The following is a 20,727-nucleotide window of genomic DNA, read 5'->3' on the forward strand; positions in this document are numbered from 1 at the left end:
CATGCTTCGTTACAAACTATCTAAATGGCTTTAGTCAAGGCATCATTCTCTCAGCCTTGGGCTTCTCCATCGGCAATATTGGGATAATCGTACTGGATTAATTTACGAGGCTGTTCTGGATTACTAAATAAAATATGGGAAGAACTTTGAACACTCGAAATCTGCTAAATGAATACTGATCTAGATAATTTCCTGACTTCGTTCCTTCTCTGGGAGTATAGAGGAAAACAATTTGAATATACTGAGACCCAGGAAAATGTTGAGTCTATGTGTCATGCACATTAACCCTGGAAGCTACATGGAGCATATGTTAGAAAACATGCCAGCATTCAGACATGCTTACTATTGCAACTGAAATGAAAGAAAAATGTCAAAGAAAATAATTGCATCCAGCAAAACAAAAATGCTTTTAAACTAGGTTTTTTTTAACAACAGTATATACAGGACCTTCAACAACGTACGACATGCACTTTGCACTTCTTAATAATTTTTTCCCAAGATTCCACCCCAGTATATATTGCATTTATAATGTTTCTCCTGGTGCTCAGCTCCACCAACTTCAACCTGGGCCCTGGGTCTTTAAAAACATTCATCTCCCCCCACCAACATCATCTTTTCTTCCCCTTCAAAACATGTATTCGATGAAATCAGGTCATATATTACATTGGCAGTAACCAAAATAGTATGCTCTAACATAGGACACAACAGAAAAAGTCACATCACATCACAATGCTGAGTAAAAATAAATGATGGATGGCAAAAGCTGAGAAATGTCACAAGGGTGCCATGCTTTCTTACCTGACCTTAGGACTATTTTTTTAGAAATGGGGAGGGGAAGGGAAAACAAGGAGAGATAGAAAGCAAAGAATCAGACAGTGGGAAAAGCACAATGCCATGGCTGGATGACTTAAGACATTCCATGTGGTTCGTTCTGTTATGTTACACTCAGAAATCTACGCGGGTGTTTGGCTATATTTAATGGGTTATAGTAGTGGCTTTCAAACTGTATTCTAGGGGGATCCCAGGTCCCCTCCAGTTTTTCCCCTCATTAAAAAGACCAGCAATGGCTGAGACGCTTTTGTGGAACACATTCCCCTCCCCAACCCTCCCCCTTGCTATTGGGAGATGCTGTAGGTCAGCATTAGAGGACAAGCTTTGCATGCAGGAAGTCACAAGGTTGAAACTTCGGCACCTTAAGTTAAAAGGCAACAGCTGGCAATAAGAAAGACTTCTACATGAGATGCTAGCAAGCCACTGCCTGTCAGTGCAGAAAGATGGGCTAGGTGGACAAATTGCACACCCTGGTATGTTCCTTTGCAATGCACAGTGGCAACAGGGGTGGTTGGTTGGTTGGTTGGTTTTTATTCCAGGGTACACACTTCATGTGGGGTGGCCGGTATGCAAGGAAGTGTGCATTCTAGAACTTGATCTGGAATCATCTGCGATGTACAGAGGTTCTGTGACAGATTTAAGTTGATGTGGAAAGTTCCCTAAAAAGTAGTGAATTTCAATACCATTGTTTGATATGGAAAGTTTTTGTTTTTTAAAAAATTCCAATTCTTAAGCACATCTAACCTTGTAAAGTCAATCTGGGGTCTACAGTGCATAGATGCGTTTGGATATCAGTTCGCTTCATCTGAGTGTAACACACATGTAATATATTGCAGATGTAAACATGAGCTACATAGTGAGAAATAATGGTACTGTTAAATCAGAAGTATGTGACTTTTTAAGGTTTTATCAAGGAGTCAAAGATGAGCAAAGTACACTCAGGATTTCCGATCTCTAGGAAACAGTTACTATGATGTGCTAACATCCCATTAATATCTGACGGATATGTAGGTCTGCGGAGCTGTCACTGATTCACTAGGTACTACTTAGTAGAATACTACTAAGTGTCTATTTGTTAAAACCACAGTATACAGTTCACAGAATAAGTACACACTAAGTAGCTTAATCAACTGAATTCTATGTTATTTGGGCAACTAAACACAGATGTCTAAAATTCAACATAGTACTGTTTAATGGCTATTCTTCACACATAATTCAAAAGAAAGTTGATTAAATGACCAAAGGAGTTTTATAGGCAAAGCAAGAGAATACAGTGCAAAATTAGGGCGCATGCTTCTGTGCTCATTGCAGTCACAACAATCAAGACTGAAAGATGCAAACATCCAAGTTTTACCTTGTGGGAGGTGCCACTCCCTGTTAGACAATGGAAGAACTTTTTACAACAGATCATTAAGCTATAGGAAAATGTCCTCAGGGCTCAGGCTTGTGAGGTTTAATTATTAGCTTCAAAATAATTCAACTGTCAGTAAACAGGCTGCTAATCCACAACCATGAAAATAATCTCTTGAGTTACTTGTGGTGCCTTGTTTGTTTTAGACGCTAGGCAAAGCCAGATATCTGAACCAGAAATTCCCAATAATATGAATGACTGGATGTCTCAAAGTGCAAAGATAGCAATCACTCATGTAAAAAATTGTGACCTATTTTACTCCCTTGCAAGAAAACTGCTCGTTCCTTTGGTAACAAAACACTGCAAAGGATTTAAGACAGCAATTAGCAATGCAAACAATTGCAAACAGATTTAAACTTTTTTATTATTATTCTCCATCTGCACCTTTTGGGAAAGTGAAGTAATTGGATTAGCCAAACAACCATCTTTCATTTTTTTCTGGCATGAATCTATGTCATTTTCATTCTTGAAAAAAAATTAGTGTCAGTAAGTATTATAATCAAATTATTGAACAAAAGCCTCCCCCCGCCTTCTTGGCTACATGTTCATTGTGGACTAAATGGTCTGGCTCATAGAAAGAGGCTTCCAGCTGTTTCCAAAGGAACACTTCTGACATATCTAGAGCATGAGCAGATACCAGAAGAAGAAGAAAACATGAAAAAATTAATCTGCTTTCAACTCTTGCCATAACAAAGCCATCACAGAGGGCAGAGAGAAGCATGAAACTAGATAACAGATGCATGTTTGAATGACAGAGTAATTCGGCAGCCAAATTATGGAACTCTGCTTCATTTCTCCAGTGATAAAATGCACTGCATGGGTGTATGTATTATATTGAATATGTTAAGAACATGCTGAATACCTGGCAGATCGGGCTCCTAGGCTGAAGCCCATGTATCCTTCTGCAGGCAGAGAATCATCTCCCAGTTCTTTTAGATCCTGTGGCCCAAGATACTTGTCCGTATCTCCTGTCATTGCATCTTCACCTGCCAGCAGAAAAGCAGGCTGAAATCAGAAGCTACACACAGCCAAAGGAAATGCCTGCTGTCCTTCAGTATGGTTGCTAGAAAGTGAACTCAGTGCATCCCTTGTATTATAAATGCCTACTATCTGTTATCTGCCCAACTTTTATTTATTTATTTTTTAAAAGGAGAGAAAGAAAAACCCTTTAATGTGTTAATATATATGTAAGCACAAAGAATGACATTTATCCCTGTAAATCCAGTAGTTTAGCGGGTTATATCAGGTGTGATGCTAGTCCAATCACTCTAACAGCCTCAGACAGACAGAAGTAACTTGAATGAAAGACATTCCCTAGCATGTTAACACCCTGTGCTCAAAAAAACGGATTTTGTGGGAGGACAGGCTAAGCCTAAGGTGACAACCCCACCCCTCTGAAAGGGCCCACTGGCTCATCCCATTACTAAAGATTCCAGTCCCTCTGCATTACTCTTTCAGCTTTTTAAGTTGGCATCTGAGGAAGTCCTTCAAGGGGCTGCATTCGGCCTAATAGCATCCAGTTGCTGATCCCTAATCTAAAGCCTTTTTGAACGAAACGTCTCCTTATATATCCCCTCCCCCCCCACCTACAGAGACCCAGAGACCCAGAAAAAGCTGCACATTTCACCCTTTTGGTTCAGAAACATTCATTTCCTACTCACATTTATACTTTTATTAGCTTTACAGCTGAATTATGTGGGGTGGTCATTACTGTAAAGATAAGGGTGGGGCAGATTCTGGCCCAGGTCTGCTGTTACAACTTGACTATTCTGACAATCAACCATTTATCTGTTGTCAGCAGCTTGCAAAGCCCTGACTAAGAGAGAAATACTGCCCGCCCAGTAGACACACAATCTGTATTAGACAGATGGGAATGTAACGGGAAAGAAGCGAAAGACCAAACCTGTGGCTATTCAAATGCTCCCACTTTGCGGTTGCCTGAATTTGACCCATTAACTAAATTTCAGGGAATTCCAGTGGTGTTTAATTTCATTCAGTTTTATTCTTTTTTTTAAGGATAAACGTCTCTTTACATATGCCTGCTGTGCTCCCATTAGCAATATATCATGAGGGTTGTGGTCTATAAAGGCCACAGCACAGTGCAGCCCATCTTTAACCATGACAAAGGGAGCAAGGTGTGAGACCACCTGCTTGTTCCTCCTGCCCTCCACCCTCTCTGCCTTAAACCCCCCTTCTTCTCACAAGCTTTAAAGCATATAAACATTGTCTTTAAGCATAACTAAGGTTAACCAGAGTTCTCCATTAACCAGGGTTCTGAAACCAGATTCAGATCCTGGTTGTGCTCAGAGCCAACATAACTTTTAACCATGGCTAAGGCCTGCGCGTAGAGGGAGAGTTCATGCACCTTCTCACCAGCCCACTCCTATGTGTAACCATGTTTAAGAAATTAGTGGTACTGCGCTCTAGTCTAACTTGGTGTATGAAAGTTCTTCTTGCAAAAACAGCATGAATGATTTAAAAACATTGGGAGAATTGGCACAAGTTTCATAACAGCCAACAGACTTCTCAGTTCAGGATTAGGAAATATAATATTCAACTTGAATTTAACCTGTGGAAGTACAGGTAAGTCAAGGCTTAAGGGGTTTAAGAAATGAAAATATAATAAGCAAAAATGAAAATATAATTATAATGAAAATATAATAAGCAAAAAAAAACAACCATCACACAACTACAAACACATCTCTTACTAAGGATGAATTAAGAGAACGCCTTTCCCATTAAGAAAAATTTCAAATGGTCTCCATGCCACAGAATTTCTGGGAAGGAGATGATCTTGCAACATGCAGAGCCAAAGTCATTTTCCTTCCAGCTGTGGAGGTCCAATTTTGCAATCACTGCTTTGCTGTGCTAACCATAGAATGTGGCTGAGAAACCAGTGGCCCCCCAGATGTTGCTGAAACCCACCCATCCTAGCCAGCATGGCCAATGGTCAGGGATGATGGGACCTGTAGCCCAACAACAGCTGGAGGGCCAGAGTGCCTACAAAGAGATAAGGAATACATGGGCGTTTCCTGCTTCCAAGAAAAGTGGTGGGGGTGCAGTCTATTTGGTGCTGTCACAGTCTGTTCTCCATACATTCAAACTACTGAATTCTACTCACACACCAATGTATACAAGGTTCCTCCTCACATGAAGGAGCTGTGCATGGTGTTTCAGAAGGCAAATATAACTGTTTCTAGAGAAATCTGAATGTGCAGACTTCAGGTGATGGAGCAGTGATGTGCACCAGCAGGATTTGCCCAGTCAGACCCACAGCTCCCTCCGCAACTTCCTTCAACAGGTGGAGGGGATGTGTGTATGAAGTCTACTAGTTCCCTCTTCCAGTGCAATGCCCCCAGTCTATTAAACCTTCATGTAAGGAAGCCAGTGGCATACAGAGAGCAGAGTGTGACGTTTCTGTGTGTTTGCCAAAGAGATGACTGGTGATGGGTTGGGAGGCTTGGGAGGCAACATAAGCTTAGATGTGGGCCTGAGTGTGTTTTAAAAAGTTTGAGGAAAAAACGAAAACATTATATGTTAATATTCCACAGTTCTTCCTTGTTAACTGAGTCCTCTAGGTTTAGATGTAACCATTGCATATCCCACATGTGTTTTATCATGGGTATAGGGGCAAAGTAATCCCTTCAATAGTTTAACTCAAAAAATGAAAATATAAAACCTGTATAATATTTGAATCAATAATAAAACACGTGGTGCGTTAACACAAACATAGATAAGAGCTACTTTGACAACTCTGTACTCGTATAAGTAAAGCATCAGTAGTATTTAACAGCAACTATCTCCCCTTGATGTTTTGATAAAACTCCTTTTATCACAATACTGCAGGTAACAAAAGCTGGCCCTTGAATTCAAAAGTAAAGCAGTGCAGCAATGGGAGGGTTAACGAACAGCAACACACTCCCACCAACTTCACCTTCACCCCATTATGTCACTGTCAGACCTACATTCCAATAGTGGGAAAGATATTATAAAACTGCCCCTTGAGGTTTTCAGGTTCCCTTTCCAACTCCCTTTTCAATTTACACTACAACAACTCAATTCTACATGCAAAAAAATTATCCCTTGTCCTCCCCTTGGATAAATATTTGGATTTCCTAAAAGTTGCACAACTGAAAATAAGCATTTCACAGAGCATTCCTGAAGCAGTATCTGCACCCCCAATGGTTATGCAGAATTTAGGTTAACTATTCCCTTGGCTTTTTAGGGGAGGGGGTAATGTTAAAAAGCAAACCACAAATGAGGCCCCACTTTAAAGCCACAAATCAGTTCTAAAAATACTCCCTTCAAGCTCTCTGCTGCCTTGCAATTGACCAAATAACAGATCGACTTTCTCCCTGCAACCTGGCAACAGAGCAATTATTTTAAGAAACAGTTTTGTAAAAGCTTAGAAGTCTTGTCAAGATATTTTCACAAGAGTACACAAAATCGGGGTGGGGGGAATGAACACCGCAGTAAATACTAAGGTAGAAAAGTTCTTACTGTTTTGGAAAGCCATTTTCACCAGCCTGGTCTATAAAACTTTTTTCCCCCTGCCTGCCTCTTGATGTTTCCAAGAATTCCTATTAGTCCTATTAGTCCTTAAGCAGCGATTTATAGTTAATCTCCAAACCAGTATAAGAGCCTAATCTCTGTGGGTCATATTCACTTTCCACACACCAGCTGCGCTCTTCTTAACATCTTGATCTCTTCCAGCGCCTGCATTTTACGAAATGTGCGCCTTTGTCCTCTCGAACCTCGCAAAAAAAGAAAGAAAAACAAAACAACAAGCACCCGAATTTTCTTCCAAAATCCAATGTGCAACGAAACAAAAGTTTAAAGACGCAGGAATTGTCAGCTGCTTGTTGGAGGTAAAGATCTCCTTTAAAAAAAAATACACCACCCAATCTACAGTGTCTTCTGATAGGATTGGAAACTCCTCTGGCAAGCCTAGTCTAACAAGATGACTGAATGGTGACATACAGACAAGCGCTAGAGTTATTTGTATGTAAATAAGCGCACAGCTTGGGTGTCAGGTTCCCCCCCCCCCACTCCCTGTAATTTGATACTAACCGGTCTTGGTTAAACATGCAGGCACTGGGGCAGCCAGAAATCAAGCAAAAGCACATTATGTGGAAGGGAGGGAGGAGGACGGTGCTTTGCTAAAACTGTGTTAGTAAATAACTTTGCTGTTAGACAGGGGCGAGAAAGGAAAGCAGCTTAAGGAAGAGGAGGTGGAGGCGGATCTGAGCTTTAGCTTTAGGCTCGGAGGAAACGAACCCAGCAGCATTTCTTTCCAGCTGTCTTCAGGTAGGGAGAAATGAAAGGGTTGCTTTTGTCTCCTGAAACCAGGAGTCCGGTGAGTCTCCACCTTCAGCAACAAAGACGACTCTGTGTTTACACCCCGATTGCCAACGGAGGTTGTAAGAGAGGCAACACCCCCCCACCCCACCCCCAACTCTGCGTGCGCACAAGAGTTGCGTTTCTGGCGAGACAGGAGGCCGGTTACTAGGGCTGGTCCTCGTCAATCATTAACATCGGCATCTTTCCCATTTCACGCAGCAATAAAAAGGGAGAGAACGCCAATCTGTCAGCGGGACGGAAGCCTCCGGAAGGTGTGCCGCGCGGTGGCATGGCTGGTTCAGCCAGGGGATTGCATAGTGCACCTCGCTAACAAAATGCGATACTTAACACATCTGGGACGTCTTGAATCTAGATGGGATGCTGAATGAAGCTGATTTGAAAATGCTACTGATTTTCGGCAACTCAGTATTGGCATCCTTGCAACTGGATTTAAGACACAGGCTTTGTATGTGCTAATGCTTTTTGAAATGTTGGGATTCATTTATTTTGTTAAAAAATATGGATTACTAGCCCACTTCATTCCGTAGCTTAGTATAAATTGCAATTTTTACACACACACACACACACACACACACACACACACACACACAAACAAACTGTGCTTCATTTCAAATGTATGGAAGTATGTAAATTAAAGTTTGACCAATCAGACCACACTGCCTTGTGGGGGCAGTGACAAGGGAGGGAGGGAGAGAGGAAGAGAACTCCATACTGTAGTTCTATTTTAATCTACAGGTACAGCTCATCTTATGCTGATTTTATATATGTGATCTCAGCTTTATGTGGATCACAGTAAATTAAAAAAATAATAGGGGCAGGAGAGCAGGGGGGAAAGCCCAGGAAGGGCCACCTGAGATCTCACACAACCTTTCCAGAGCCCGGAAAGCAAGGTGAGGAGGAGTTTAAAAAGCTCTTTCTCAAGCAGAAAAACACTGAGTACAGAGCTTTTTAAGCCCCCCCCCTGCTTCCCAGACTCCGACTCCGAGAAGGACATGGGAGTCTTGTAGAGGCCTGGTGTGAACTTTCCAGAGCCTGGTAAGCTAAGTGGAGGGGGGAGGGCATAAAAAGCTCTCCGCTTTGTGTGAGGGGCAGCACCTGCACAGCACCAGCTTCACTGATGTAGGGATCGTCACACAGGGCTGTCCTGGGGGGTCGTTCTGGCTTCATGCAATTTTGTTTATATGCAACAGTAAGGAACATAACACCCACCCACCCTGTGTAAGATCAGATCTACCTGTATCGTAAACAATACACTGTGCTAATAAAAATACACAAATTCGTGTCATTCAGGTAGCCAACAGTGAGAACTGAAGAGATCCTCAAGATTTGAACCTGGATTGCAATATATCTTATTGGCTCTTCAAACGTCATGAAGCTCAGCCAATGAGCTCAAAAGAGATGTGCTGGAACTAGTTGATATCTCTTAGCTGACCTACTTCACTGGATGGTTGTGAGGAGGGGAAAAGGCGGGGGATGGTTTTGCTTGCCCTAAATGGCCTCAGCCTTGTATACCTGGAGTGCCTCCAACCCCCTTGTTCAGCCAGAAAGAAATGGGTACAGAAATGAGGTTAAGGAATCTGTAGAAAGCAAAGTCAATATTAGCAATTACATTGCACTGTTTGCAGGGTATGGGAGCTCAGTCGTCCCTAAACACATCTCCCCATTCCCCCCTCTCCATGTGAATGTGGCTCACCATGGGCATAGCCAGGATTTTTGTTAGGAGGGGCCTTTTGTTGGGGGGGGGAAGGTAGAACGTCAGTTTGCTGTGTATTTTTATTGATTTTTATTGAGTTAGGGGGGACAACTGCCCCTCCCTGCCCCCCTGGCTGCGCCCATGCAGCTCACTGCTCCACACAGAAGAATAATGAAAAATGAACAAGATGCTGCTCTATCAAGTGCTTCTGTGTGGGCGCAGCAGGAATTAAGTGTTCTAATCCATTTTCTCCTCTTCTGCAAGAACTTGTGGAACAGAACTAGAGGAGCCAAGGAAGGGAAGAAAACACAATTAGGGCAATGCTCATTCATGTGCCCCACCCCCCACCCCATCTGGAAATGCAAAATTATGCTGCCTGGAACAGAGTTAAAAATAGAAAGGGAAGAATTGGGCTGTGATCCCACAGGTCTGCTTCACATGCTCCTCTCTCCACACTTTCAATGTGTGTGTGTGTGTGTGTGTGTGTGTGTGTGTGTGTGGTCAGGTTTCTCCAATGCAAGGCAAAGAAGCTGCTTTTTCATGGTGGAGATTTGCACATTTCCTCCCTGTGCATGAGACTCAAAAGTGAGGAACGACAGAGAAAAAACACAAATCAGCCACTGTGTGGTATTCAAGTAATTCAGGGGAGATCCAATGAAATTATTGAATATGTCTGAGTTAGGCTCATTAATTTCAATAGATCTACTCTGAAATTATTCAAATACTTTGCATAATGACACCTTGACAAGTTGCAACCTAAAATTAAGCACACACCTGTATACTTGTACACACCCATTGTGTTTCTTGCTTCAAACTACTGGATAGTTAACAAATGTGGGACATTTTGGACTATGAAAAGCTTTGCTAAATACTGTTGCAGTACTTGGCAAAAAAGAAAGAAAGAAAAAAGAACCTGTTAAAGAGCAGAGGCTTATTTAAAACAAAGGTCTTTTCTTAACATGGTTGGATCTGAATGCAGAAAGGAAGGATGATTGACTGGAATTAAACAAGTAAACAAACCAGTCTGCTTAAGGGATTAATCTGTAAATTGTTTCCTGTTTCCTAAATGTGAAGAAGTTTCACCTCCTGTTTGCAGTTCAGCTGTTAGTATGAACATGATGAAGTGTTAAATGCTTGGGGAAGGAGATGGGATATCTCCTAATATTTACCACAGGGGCTTTTCTGTTTTGGTAGTGTGTCGAGCAAGTTGTTATTGCATGCACTAGCAGTGGGTTGTATCTAATGAAATTGTCCTATTAGCACAAGTGCTCATGCTTGCTCATCCCTTTTTTTATTCCCCAACCCCAGATCTGCTCCAGAGGATTAGGGGAACACCCTTCCCCAACAGATCTGGGGTGCATGTAGCGGGAAGAGAGGGAAGGGAAAATCCACTGCACAAGCGGAAGTCATTGTGCTAATGGGGAGACTTGGTTGGCTACAACCCAGAATGACTATGTCTTCTGAACGCTAACACACACACTACCAAAACCAAAGGAAATTACCGTACATGAACTCCTGAGCGTGGATGTCATTTCACATTTCATCTGTGGAACAAGTGGGTGACAAGGTTCATGGTGGACATGGCTATCCACAGCTACTAGCCATGAAAGCTATGCCCTACCTCTACTACCAGACTGCCCCTGAATACCAGTTGCTAGGGATCACAGTTGCTAGGAATTGTGTCCTGCTTGTGTGCTTCCCACAGGCACCTGGCTTGTCGCTGCGATAACATGAGGGACTAGATGGGCCATTGACCTGATTCAGCAGACTCTTCTTGTGTTCTCAAGATTCTCAGAGAGATTTAATATATATCTTGGATATATACAAATCACATTGTCTAAAAGCTGTGGTTTTTTGGGCGCATTTGTTGTAGCTGCTTTATTTGTTTACTACCTCATAATCAACACTGGGTGAAGCACTCATGCAGCCACACATTTCTTTTTAAGCAAAGGGATTTGTGCCTGTGGATGCTATGTGAACCATTTAGTTCTTTATCACAAGTATCACTGAGCATGTAGAACTGGAGAATTGGTCTGAGATGCATAGGCAGAATCATATATGATATGACCACCTAATGGTGTCCATTGTCTAGGTGGTTTACAATGTATATGACTACACAAAGCTTGTTGAAAGGCAGGTACAGTGGAAGGCCAGTCAATGCAGAGTCTAAAATTACCAGATTGTTTCTGGTACCTGAACACTTTAATAGCAACAAGTATATATATATCCTACCTCTCACTCCAAAGATGCTCAAGCTGGCTAACGAACAGCAATATGCACAGAATATTACAGAAGTGTGTACAATGTCTCTCTCATATTTTCCCCCTCTAACATTTTAACAAATCAGTTTCAGTTATTGAGACATTGGGAAGAAAAGGGGGGAAGAGGAGGCTGGGATGGGGAGATGGATGGGGCTGGTGTCCATTCTGAAGGTGGGGAAAGATGATGGTGTGTAGCCTGGTGTAAATTAATTTGTAGCCTGGGGGGATTACCGTGCCCCGCGCGGTGTGGACTGTCCCTGAGAATCGTAGACTGTCCCTGCGACAGGTGAGGGTGCTGATCCCTTATTTTCAAATCTGAAACTTGACAGCTATGTGCAGGAGCTGAAGGGCCATCACGGCCAGAGAAGGCGAGCAGCTCGCCCCGTCCCCTCCACCAGGACCCAGTGATGGCGGCTAAAGCGCACGGGCATTCGTGCAGCCCCCCCGGGCAGTGTGGTGGCGCTGGGCGGCCCGCTGCCCATGAACCTGTTTGCGGCCTGGGAGGTGGGCGGCTCCGGCCCCAGCTGCGTCCCACAGTTAGTCCCGCCTTCTGTGTGCTCGCTCCGGCAGGCCCTGCCTCTCCGTCGAGGCTCCACCTTCCGCCGCACCAGCTGGGATGCTCACCCTCCGGGGGGTGTGGACGTAAACCACACCTCCTGGGGGGATCCCGGCTATGTCACCGCCAGCCAGCCAATCGGGTGGCTGGGGGCATGGCCGGGCCCCCGTGGCTTGGCTGCCCTCCCCTAGTTTTGATCCTGGGTACGCCCATGTACAGTGGTAGCTTGGTTTATGAACTTAATCCATTCCAGAAGTCCTTTCTTAAACCAAAGCGTTCTTAAACCAAGGCATGCTTTCCCATAGCAGTGGGGGACTCAGTTTACAAACGGAACACACTCAACAAGAAGCGAAACTTGTTCTTATTCCAAGGCAAACTTCACAAACCAAAACACCTACTTCCGAGTTTGCAGACCCCCACTGAAGGGGTCCTAATCCTTATTGCCCACCAGAGAGAGTAGCAGAAAGGCAGCAATGGTTGCTACTGCTCCACAGTTGTTCAATACATTGAAATCAGGACATTAGTTCCTTAGAATGTGGGCAATGTGTGGGCTTTTAAATTGTGTGTGTCAATACTTTGCAGTAGCAAGTACCATCAGTGTAATAATGGCTCAAAGCTCAAGCATTTGCTACATAATGTATTTGAATATATAAACAATGTTAAGCTTCACAAAGCATCACATTCAAGGCGCCTAATAAAATGTAATGAAAACACTATTTTGCCTTCCACCTTCCTCAAGCGGTTGGAAGCTCAGGCAAGACTTCCTTTAGAGAGGAGAACAGCAGAAGCCGAATCTTTATAACAATCTTATTTAAAAATCTGTAGACTGAGAAGATATTGTAGGAGTGTGGAAGCAAGAATATGGGCAGGTAAATACTAGTCCCTAAGCAGCATCCATCCATTACTCCAAACCCCAAATCAACCTGCTTCTTCTACCTTGCAAGTATATGTGACTCAAAGTACATTTCAAGGTGGATGTAAATAAACAGCAGTCAAATTTACCAAGCATCTCTGGTCTATTGCTAATTACAAAGCAGGACATAGAGAATGACATCTTTTTTTATAAGAGAGAGATATGTTTGCAACAATATACTGTACATCAATACACTACTCTTCCCCCCCCCCTTAAAAGCAGTAATGAAAGCTCTTTTGTTTCAGGCCATATATCACCAGCCTTTTAAACCTGTATTTCCAGAACCTGCTGTATTGTTGACAGCAGGCACCAAATCTATATTCCAATATAGCCCCTGCTGACAGACATTTGTTATTTTTCTTCTTCTGCAATACAGTACTTTCATATCTACCACACTCATCAGTTTGTTTCACATTATAATATGCATTTTTTAAAATAAATAAATAAAAGCAACAGTAGCAAAAGAGAGTACCCCAAGAAGGTTATTAATGACAATTTGATTTAAAAAGTGAAGAAATAAATCCGGACAAAATCAGAGGGTTATCCTCAGTAATTGCAGTAATCATGAAAAGTATAATGTGCACGAAGGAGCCAATTGTTGCTTACAGAATTAAGAAGGAAAGTTAGTGAAAGCAAAGTCAGCTGCATATACATGACCATGTACAATCAGGGCTTTTGATTAAGGAAGCCTACAATCACAGTGCAGTTGTCTTTTCGGATCCACCCTCTGACGCAAGTACATTGTGATCTGTCTGGAGAAAATTGCCACAGCTTATTGGCACAGCATACGTTTGGCATGCAGGAGGTCCCAGATTCAAATGCTGGCATCTCTAGGTAGAATCATGAGGAATTACAGATTTGGAAAGAACAGGGGCTTTGAGGGCCCCTGTTCAATACTGGATCTACATACAGAATCTGGCAGGTGACTGCTCAAGTTCTCTAGTGAAGGAGAACCTACCACCTCCTGAGGCAGGAAAAAGGTTCTTGGGAAGAGGGTCTGGGGGAAAACTTCTGCCTGACACTCTGTAAGGCTGTGGCAAAAGACAACCATCACGGATTAAGCAGACCAGTATTCTGACATGGTCTTAGAAGGCAGCTCCTTGTATCTTTGAAGGCAGTTCCTTTCATCCTTCCAGTCAATATGTTTCCAACCACTGTTACGTACCAGAAAAGGGACTCTTCCCTCTCCAGAGACTGGCCCATCCACATCTAGCATGTGACAAAAGTGTTAAATTCAAGCTTAAAATATAATCCCCATACACTCAGAAGTGGTTGCATTTGTACACACCTCTAAATCATGGTTTAGTGTGACATACACACAAGCTGCAGTGAGCCTTGGGTTCAGGTACTCCTAACTCCTCCTCCTGTGCAGTTGAGAGGAGCATAGAAGCTTTTACTTTTCTCCAGGTTTCCATATCATCTAAACCAAGCACTGTAATTAACACTAACTATGGTTCATTTCAACAAGCCAGCTTCAAAAAGAAAGAAAGAAAAGATCTGAAATCAGCTTGTTTGAAATTACCCATAGGTAATGTGAAGCTAACACTGAACTTAACAGTTTATCTTATGGTTTAAGATAAGTTTAACTTTATGGTTTAAGTTTATCTTATGACTGCGTCTTTAAGGTTGTTAATATTGTTTTATAGATTATTAATGCTGTATTGATACACAACCATTCTTTTATATGATTTACACTGTATTTGTGATGTTCTATTCAGTGCTATTTTCCTAGAAAAAGAGGTACTGGAACTCACCATGAACGCCTCCCTTGTTCTCTCATAATGGCAATGACTGCCACCTGAGAGGTGCTGGAACTGGTGGATTCCAGCTGAAAAAGGGCCCTGGTTCTATTATGTTCTGTCATGTTATTGTTATTTATTGTTTGTAAGCTGCTTTGGGATTCATTTGAATGAAAAGTGGCATAGAAATGTAATACGTTGAATCAATCAATCAAACCAAACCAAACCACAGTTTGTTGCACCAGATGACACAACAAACCGTAAACTAAAAGTGGGGGCAAAAGCTTTCGACTCCTCCTTCTGGAGAAGAGCGGAGGTTGATCCATGTTGTGCTAAAATGTAGCTTAGCCTGCTGTGTAAACACGGACAGTAAACGCAACACAAAGAGAAACAGACTACTGACAAGAAGAGGTCAGTCTATGTTGTTGGGCTTTTACCAGTTTGTCAAAAGCTCTGCAAAATGGTAGTGTATACGCAGCTTTGATTTGTCAAGTTAGAATAGAAAATGGAAATGCTGAAGAGCAGAGCCCACTGCAGTACAAAAAAAGTAAGAAATACCTTCTTCAACATCTGAAATATATTCACCATCACTGAGAATTTCAGGGGCATTCGCTTTACGAACTGCACAATTTAAGCGAACAAAATGTTAGGTCAATTATAAACGGCTGGGGTGGGAAACATACCCAATTTCAACAAAACGAGTGTTATAATTTTAAGTCCCCTGCCCCCCCCCTGCAAAAATGATTGAATAACAACGTTTTAACATACATTTGTGCTGAGAAATAAGAAGCAGCTCCATTATACATACCCTCATCATCGGACATGTCCAAAACTTCATTCATTGTTTCCGGTACATTCATTTTATGCTTTTCTGTGACAGTCTGTTAAAGACAAAGAAACATCATTACAGACTAAAACTACTAGTAATCTTCACAAGAAATGACAATTTCAATAATATTTAATATTTTTTCAATGCCCACCCCTCAGTTGGGATAGGTGCTAATTTTTTGTTTGCAGTATCCATAGAACACCATTGGCATCAAAATGACAGCCCATATTCCCCCCCTTCAATCCTGATTTTCCCTTTCCAAAATAAGTCTGATTTTTTAAAACTCAGTTGTCAATGCCCCATTTGCAATTCCTCAACAACCCTCTTGCAATATTCAGCTTCCATCCAGAACTCATTCTACCCAGTACTCATTGTGCTAGCAATTCTTACAACAATATTGTAACGTAGACTGGTATCTTTATCCAAGATACTTCAGCTATGCACTAGGGGCAAGACATATGGTTTGCATATCTGAGTTGAAGGATGAAGAGGCATTTTAAATGAGGCTTTGTTGTCTTAATTATTACAGTAGTGCTTTGCAGGGGTGGGACAAATAAAACCACAGAAGCTGTAATAAGGCTTTCATATTTAAATTATTGGCGTCACGGAGATGTGTAAACAAACTTTCAATATAAAAGAGAGAAATCATTCCCAATGGTTTGAAAAGATTACTGTACTTTAGTTTTATATTGTGTTTGGTGATTCACTTTCTATGGTTTTAATCTTACTGTTAACCACACAGCTTAACCAATATATGCTATTGGGTGGTATACGAAACATGTCAATAGAAATAACAAATAATAATAAAAACAGGGGAAATACTGAATTGCTGCCTGCAGGGTGAGTTTTGGCTCAAATGCCTATATTGTAACACAGCACTTTTGCTTTTTGCGTGATAAACTGTGGGGGTTAAAAAAGAAAAGCTCCAGCTTCTCCCAGTAGCAGTTTTCCAGTTGCCAAATGCTTACTTTGAACTGGTTAAAAATACTCAACAACAAACATCAATTTATCTTTCCCTGGGTGGTCTGTGTGATTTTTCACTTCCACAGCTGTTCCCACACTACCGGTAATTATTACTTGGTTAAAAAAATCCACAGGTGTGGCACATAGCTACAGTAAATAAAAAAACAAGAAAACCAAAACCCTCCAGTGATAAATTTCAGCTTCCATTCATTTACACTACATGATATCTACCAATCTGAAGTGAGTTTTAACTACTGTTTCCTTAACATTTGTGGGCAGGTTAGACTACATCGGCTATTTATTAAGCACTCATCCTGATTTGGCTGAGATTTGTAGCACAACGTTGCATCAAGCAATTTTCACCCCACATGTTCTGGTACATTTTCCCCATCACTTTTCATATGGCATAATAATAATAATAATAATAATAATAATAATAATAATAATAATCCTGATTTGGGGGGTTTCTTGCACAAGAGCACACATCAGCTTTAATTGTGCAACCTGAATTTGCCTGTATGTGATAGAATCCCATCCCAAAATAGTGATACCTAAATCAGGGATGGGCAACTTGCTCAACAATGGAGACACCCCATTGGAAAGTTTTGCTGTTCCTATTTCAAACATAGTTCAATAAAGGTACGTATATTCCGGCGTATAAGACGACTGGGCGTATAAGACGACCCCCAACTTTTCCAGTTAAAATATAGTGTTTGGGATATACTCGCCGCATAAGAAATACGACCCGGCGTATAAGACGACCCCTGACTTTTGAGAAGATTTTCCTGGGTTAAAAAGTAGTCTTATACGCAGGAATATACAGTAAGTCCTTGAAACTTTATCTTCTTAGGGAGATGGCTGCAGGGAGTTTCAGGGCTATGACAGCCACTGCATCAAATAACTCTGAAGACATGTTGCCCAGCCCTGTTCTAAGTTGAGCAGCTGTATACTCTCTGACTGCACTAAATCAAATGTATCTCTGTAAAAGAAAAATTAAAAATCTGACATTACATTCACAGTTGAAAATATAGTCATACTCACAATCGTTGTCATGGTCTCTTCTGTTACCACCTTTAGAGTGTCAACGACTGAAATGTAGCCAAGTCGTTTGGCAATGGCAAGGGCAGTGTTCCCATTCTAAACAAAATGAAATGTTCATCAAAAAGATTCATGTTAACAGGATCTGCAGCTTAAGGGATAACCAGAAGTGCAGTTTGCTTATGCTCAGCAAACTGTCTAAAACCAGTTGTGAAATCCACTGGAAGAAGAGGCAAACAAAAAACTTGTGCTTCCCACAAAGCAAATGGTCCTCTGCTCAGATTTAGCTGGAACTGCAGACAGTTGGGTTCACAAAGTAAACCCAATGCTTAATTTGCAACTGTTACATACAAGTAACTCAGCAAGTAGGTGGCAAATTCAAACTGCAGAGCCAAGGGACACTCTGGATGCAACTCTTAGAGTACAAGGAAGTGGTTTCTCTCCCCAGCCATGCATTTCACAGTTCTTCCCCTCCCCCAGCTGTTCACATCAGGATAGCTTTTAGTGTCCGATTTGTTATTGTTTGTGTACAGTACCCACCAGGGGGCGTTGACAGGGACCGGGATGTATTTACCCTATGCAAAGGTGTTTGAGGGGGGGGAAATGCATGAAACGGTAATATTTGTTATTAAATATAATAAGTACAGGATACATATGCATTTTGGATAATGTTGTGTGAACACCATTAAAAAACCCAGCACTAGAAATGCTGCGAGTGCACAGTAAACAGGAGTGCAAACACAGCCTTAATGTGACGCAGAAGGTTATGAGCAAAAAATTCTTTTCCAGGAGTCTCCTGAGGCTCCATCTACACTACAATGTCACAGCTCCCTACCAAAGAATCATGGCTGCTTGGTGAGAGGACTGAAATCTCCCAGGCCCCTACACAAAACTACAATGTCCAGAGTTCCCTGGGAAGAATGAATGATTGCTGAATGGGTTTCTGCTTGTATATATATGCCCCGGGTTTCACCAGACACCACACTTTCATCACAGAGATTAGGCAAGGACCATAATGACTGAGGGCCACGTCATGTAGTGACTGTGTTTGCCTTGGCTACCCCAGTAGCTCACTCCTGGGTCCCTGCAGAAAACGCAAAGTGCAAAGAACCAATGCATGCTTGTAATCATGCAATGTGCATCAGGATTCCCTGGCGACTACCTTTATTTTATAAAGGCCAGAAACTTCATGGGCATGGAGTTGCAGAGAAATCCTCTTGGTGCTTATGAGCATTATATATGAATTTGCATGGGGTTGCACAGCTACTAAGAAGAGTTTGGATTTGATATCCCGCTTTATCACTACCCAAAGGAGTCTCAAAGCGGCTAACAATCTCCTTTCCCTCCCCCCCCCCCACAAACACTCTGTGAGGTGAGTGAGGCTGAGAGACTTCAGAGAAGTGTGACTAGCCCAAGGTCACCCAACAGCTGCATGTGGAGGAGCGGGGAAGCGAACCTGGTTCACCAGATTATGAGTCTACTGCTCTTAACCACTATACCACACTGGCTCTCAAAAGCTAAAGGTTGCTTTCTCTGAATACAAGGGTGGATCAGGGTCTACCATGGATCCAATGGCCCCAAGATCCTCTCAGCTATGCTGGTGTAGAAAAACACAAAGGAATGTCCCTGCCAGATAACACTCCAGTAGGGCTTTATCAGTTATTCCACTTCTCCTAGCTGAGATATAGAATTACTGTGCCCTGTACCATTCTATTCCCATTTCCCCCCTCACTTCGCTTCTATAAAACCAATGTAATTCCTCAAAAAGCAGAGCAGCAGCAGCAGCTGCCAAAGGGAATAAACTAGAAAAGCCGAGTGTCATCTCTTTTACATCTCTCTTACCACAGTGAGTTCATTGGGTGATGCGCCATTCTGGAGCAGGACGTTGATTATATGGGTGTGTCCCTGTTGAGCTGCTTGGTGCAGAGGGGTGTAACCATTCTAAATAGGAGACAAAGCAGAAAAAAGCCCACAAAGAACGGCGCTGGAGACTCCATATGCACAACCAAGGAAGGAAACAAACAAAGGGGTGGGAGGCAAGGGTATGAGAGAAGAGTGGAATCTCACCTTCGTTTTGGCATTAACTTTTGCAAACTGCTGCAGGAGAAAATTAACTATCTTTATGTTTCCATAATGGCAGCCAACATGTAACGGGGTATACCCCATCTGGAAGTAAAACACACACAAAAGAAACAGGGAGGCAGAAAGAGGAATTAATAGGTGTTTTGAAAATGTAACGTGATGCATTTGTTTGCAATAGACTCCCATCCCCAATCCAGCTCTAGAGGCAAGGTGAGAAAGACTATGGAACACAGCTCTTGTGGAGAAACTAACAGAGCACTAAGGAACACAAAGACTGAAGACAATTTTGAAACTATGGTTTACACATATTCAAGACACATATTCTCCCCTCGCCACCAGCTACCCACAGCTCACTCTGGGATAAGATTGAGAATAGAAGACACTGAACTGCTATAATCAACACTAAACTGTTGTAAAAACGTGCTTAATGTTTGATTGTATCATTTAAATCATATATAGTCATACCTCTAGTTACGTTCACTGTGGGTTGTGTACATCATGGGTTACGAACTCGCCGAACCCAGAAGTGCCAGAACAGGTTACTTCCGAGTTCGGCGATTCGCGCATGTGCAGATAGCGCTGAGTCGAGCGGCAAGCATGCGCAGATTCGGCGCTTCAGGTTCTGTACTGCTCTGGATGCGAACAGGACTCCAGAACAGATCCCGTTCGCATCCAGAGATACCATTGTATGCATGGAATGTTTATTGGGGTGGTATATAGGGATTGTTTGCTATAAGTATTTTTGAGAAACTGGAAAATACACTTAAAATTGTTTTTTTAAAAAACAAAACAAAAAAACAAAATGTATTTTAAAACTTTTTTTGGTCCTTTAAAAAGGTATTTTCCCACAAATTGCACCAGAAGATAGATGGGCATTTGAATGCAAATACCACTGAAAGCAATGGGATGAGGATAGACTGATTCGCGTGTGTATTTGCTTGATGCCCACAGTTCCTGATCTAAGTAAATACACATATGGAAGCCTTAACTGGACAGAGAAAATATGAACATCACAGGGTCCTTGATGACATGGACAAAGCCAAGCCCGGG

The 20,727-nt window shown here is 42.1% G+C and overlaps 1 protein-coding gene across 13 annotated transcripts in view; it reads right to left on the reverse strand.

The window, feature by feature from the left end:
- The window catches only part of ANK3 (ankyrin 3), a 338,144-nt gene that overhangs the window by 61,288 nt on the left and 256,129 nt on the right, over positions 1-20,727 (reverse strand). For 11 of the 13 annotated variants that reach the window (XM_088670194.1, XM_035138096.3, XM_088670197.1 and 8 more), the window contains 6 exons: positions 19,663-19,761; positions 19,438-19,536; positions 17,599-17,694; positions 15,574-15,646; positions 15,324-15,386; positions 3,105-3,228 (listed from right to left, as the gene is read on the reverse strand). In XM_088670194.1, coding sequence (XP_088526320.1) covers positions 3,105-3,228; positions 15,324-15,386; positions 15,574-15,646; positions 17,599-17,694; positions 19,438-19,536; positions 19,663-19,761 — 554 coding nt within the window. The remainder of the gene's footprint in view (positions 1-3,104; positions 3,229-15,323; positions 15,387-15,573; positions 15,647-17,598; positions 17,695-19,437; positions 19,537-19,662; positions 19,762-20,727) is intronic. The other 2 variants (XM_088670192.1, XM_035138098.3) reach the window with 1 other exon arrangement.

Source organism: Zootoca vivipara, chromosome 5 (genome assembly GCF_965207765.1).
Source record: "Zootoca vivipara chromosome 5, rZooViv2.hap1.1, whole genome shotgun sequence".
Taxonomy (NCBI): Eukaryota; Metazoa; Chordata; class Lepidosauria; order Squamata; family Lacertidae; genus Zootoca; species Zootoca vivipara.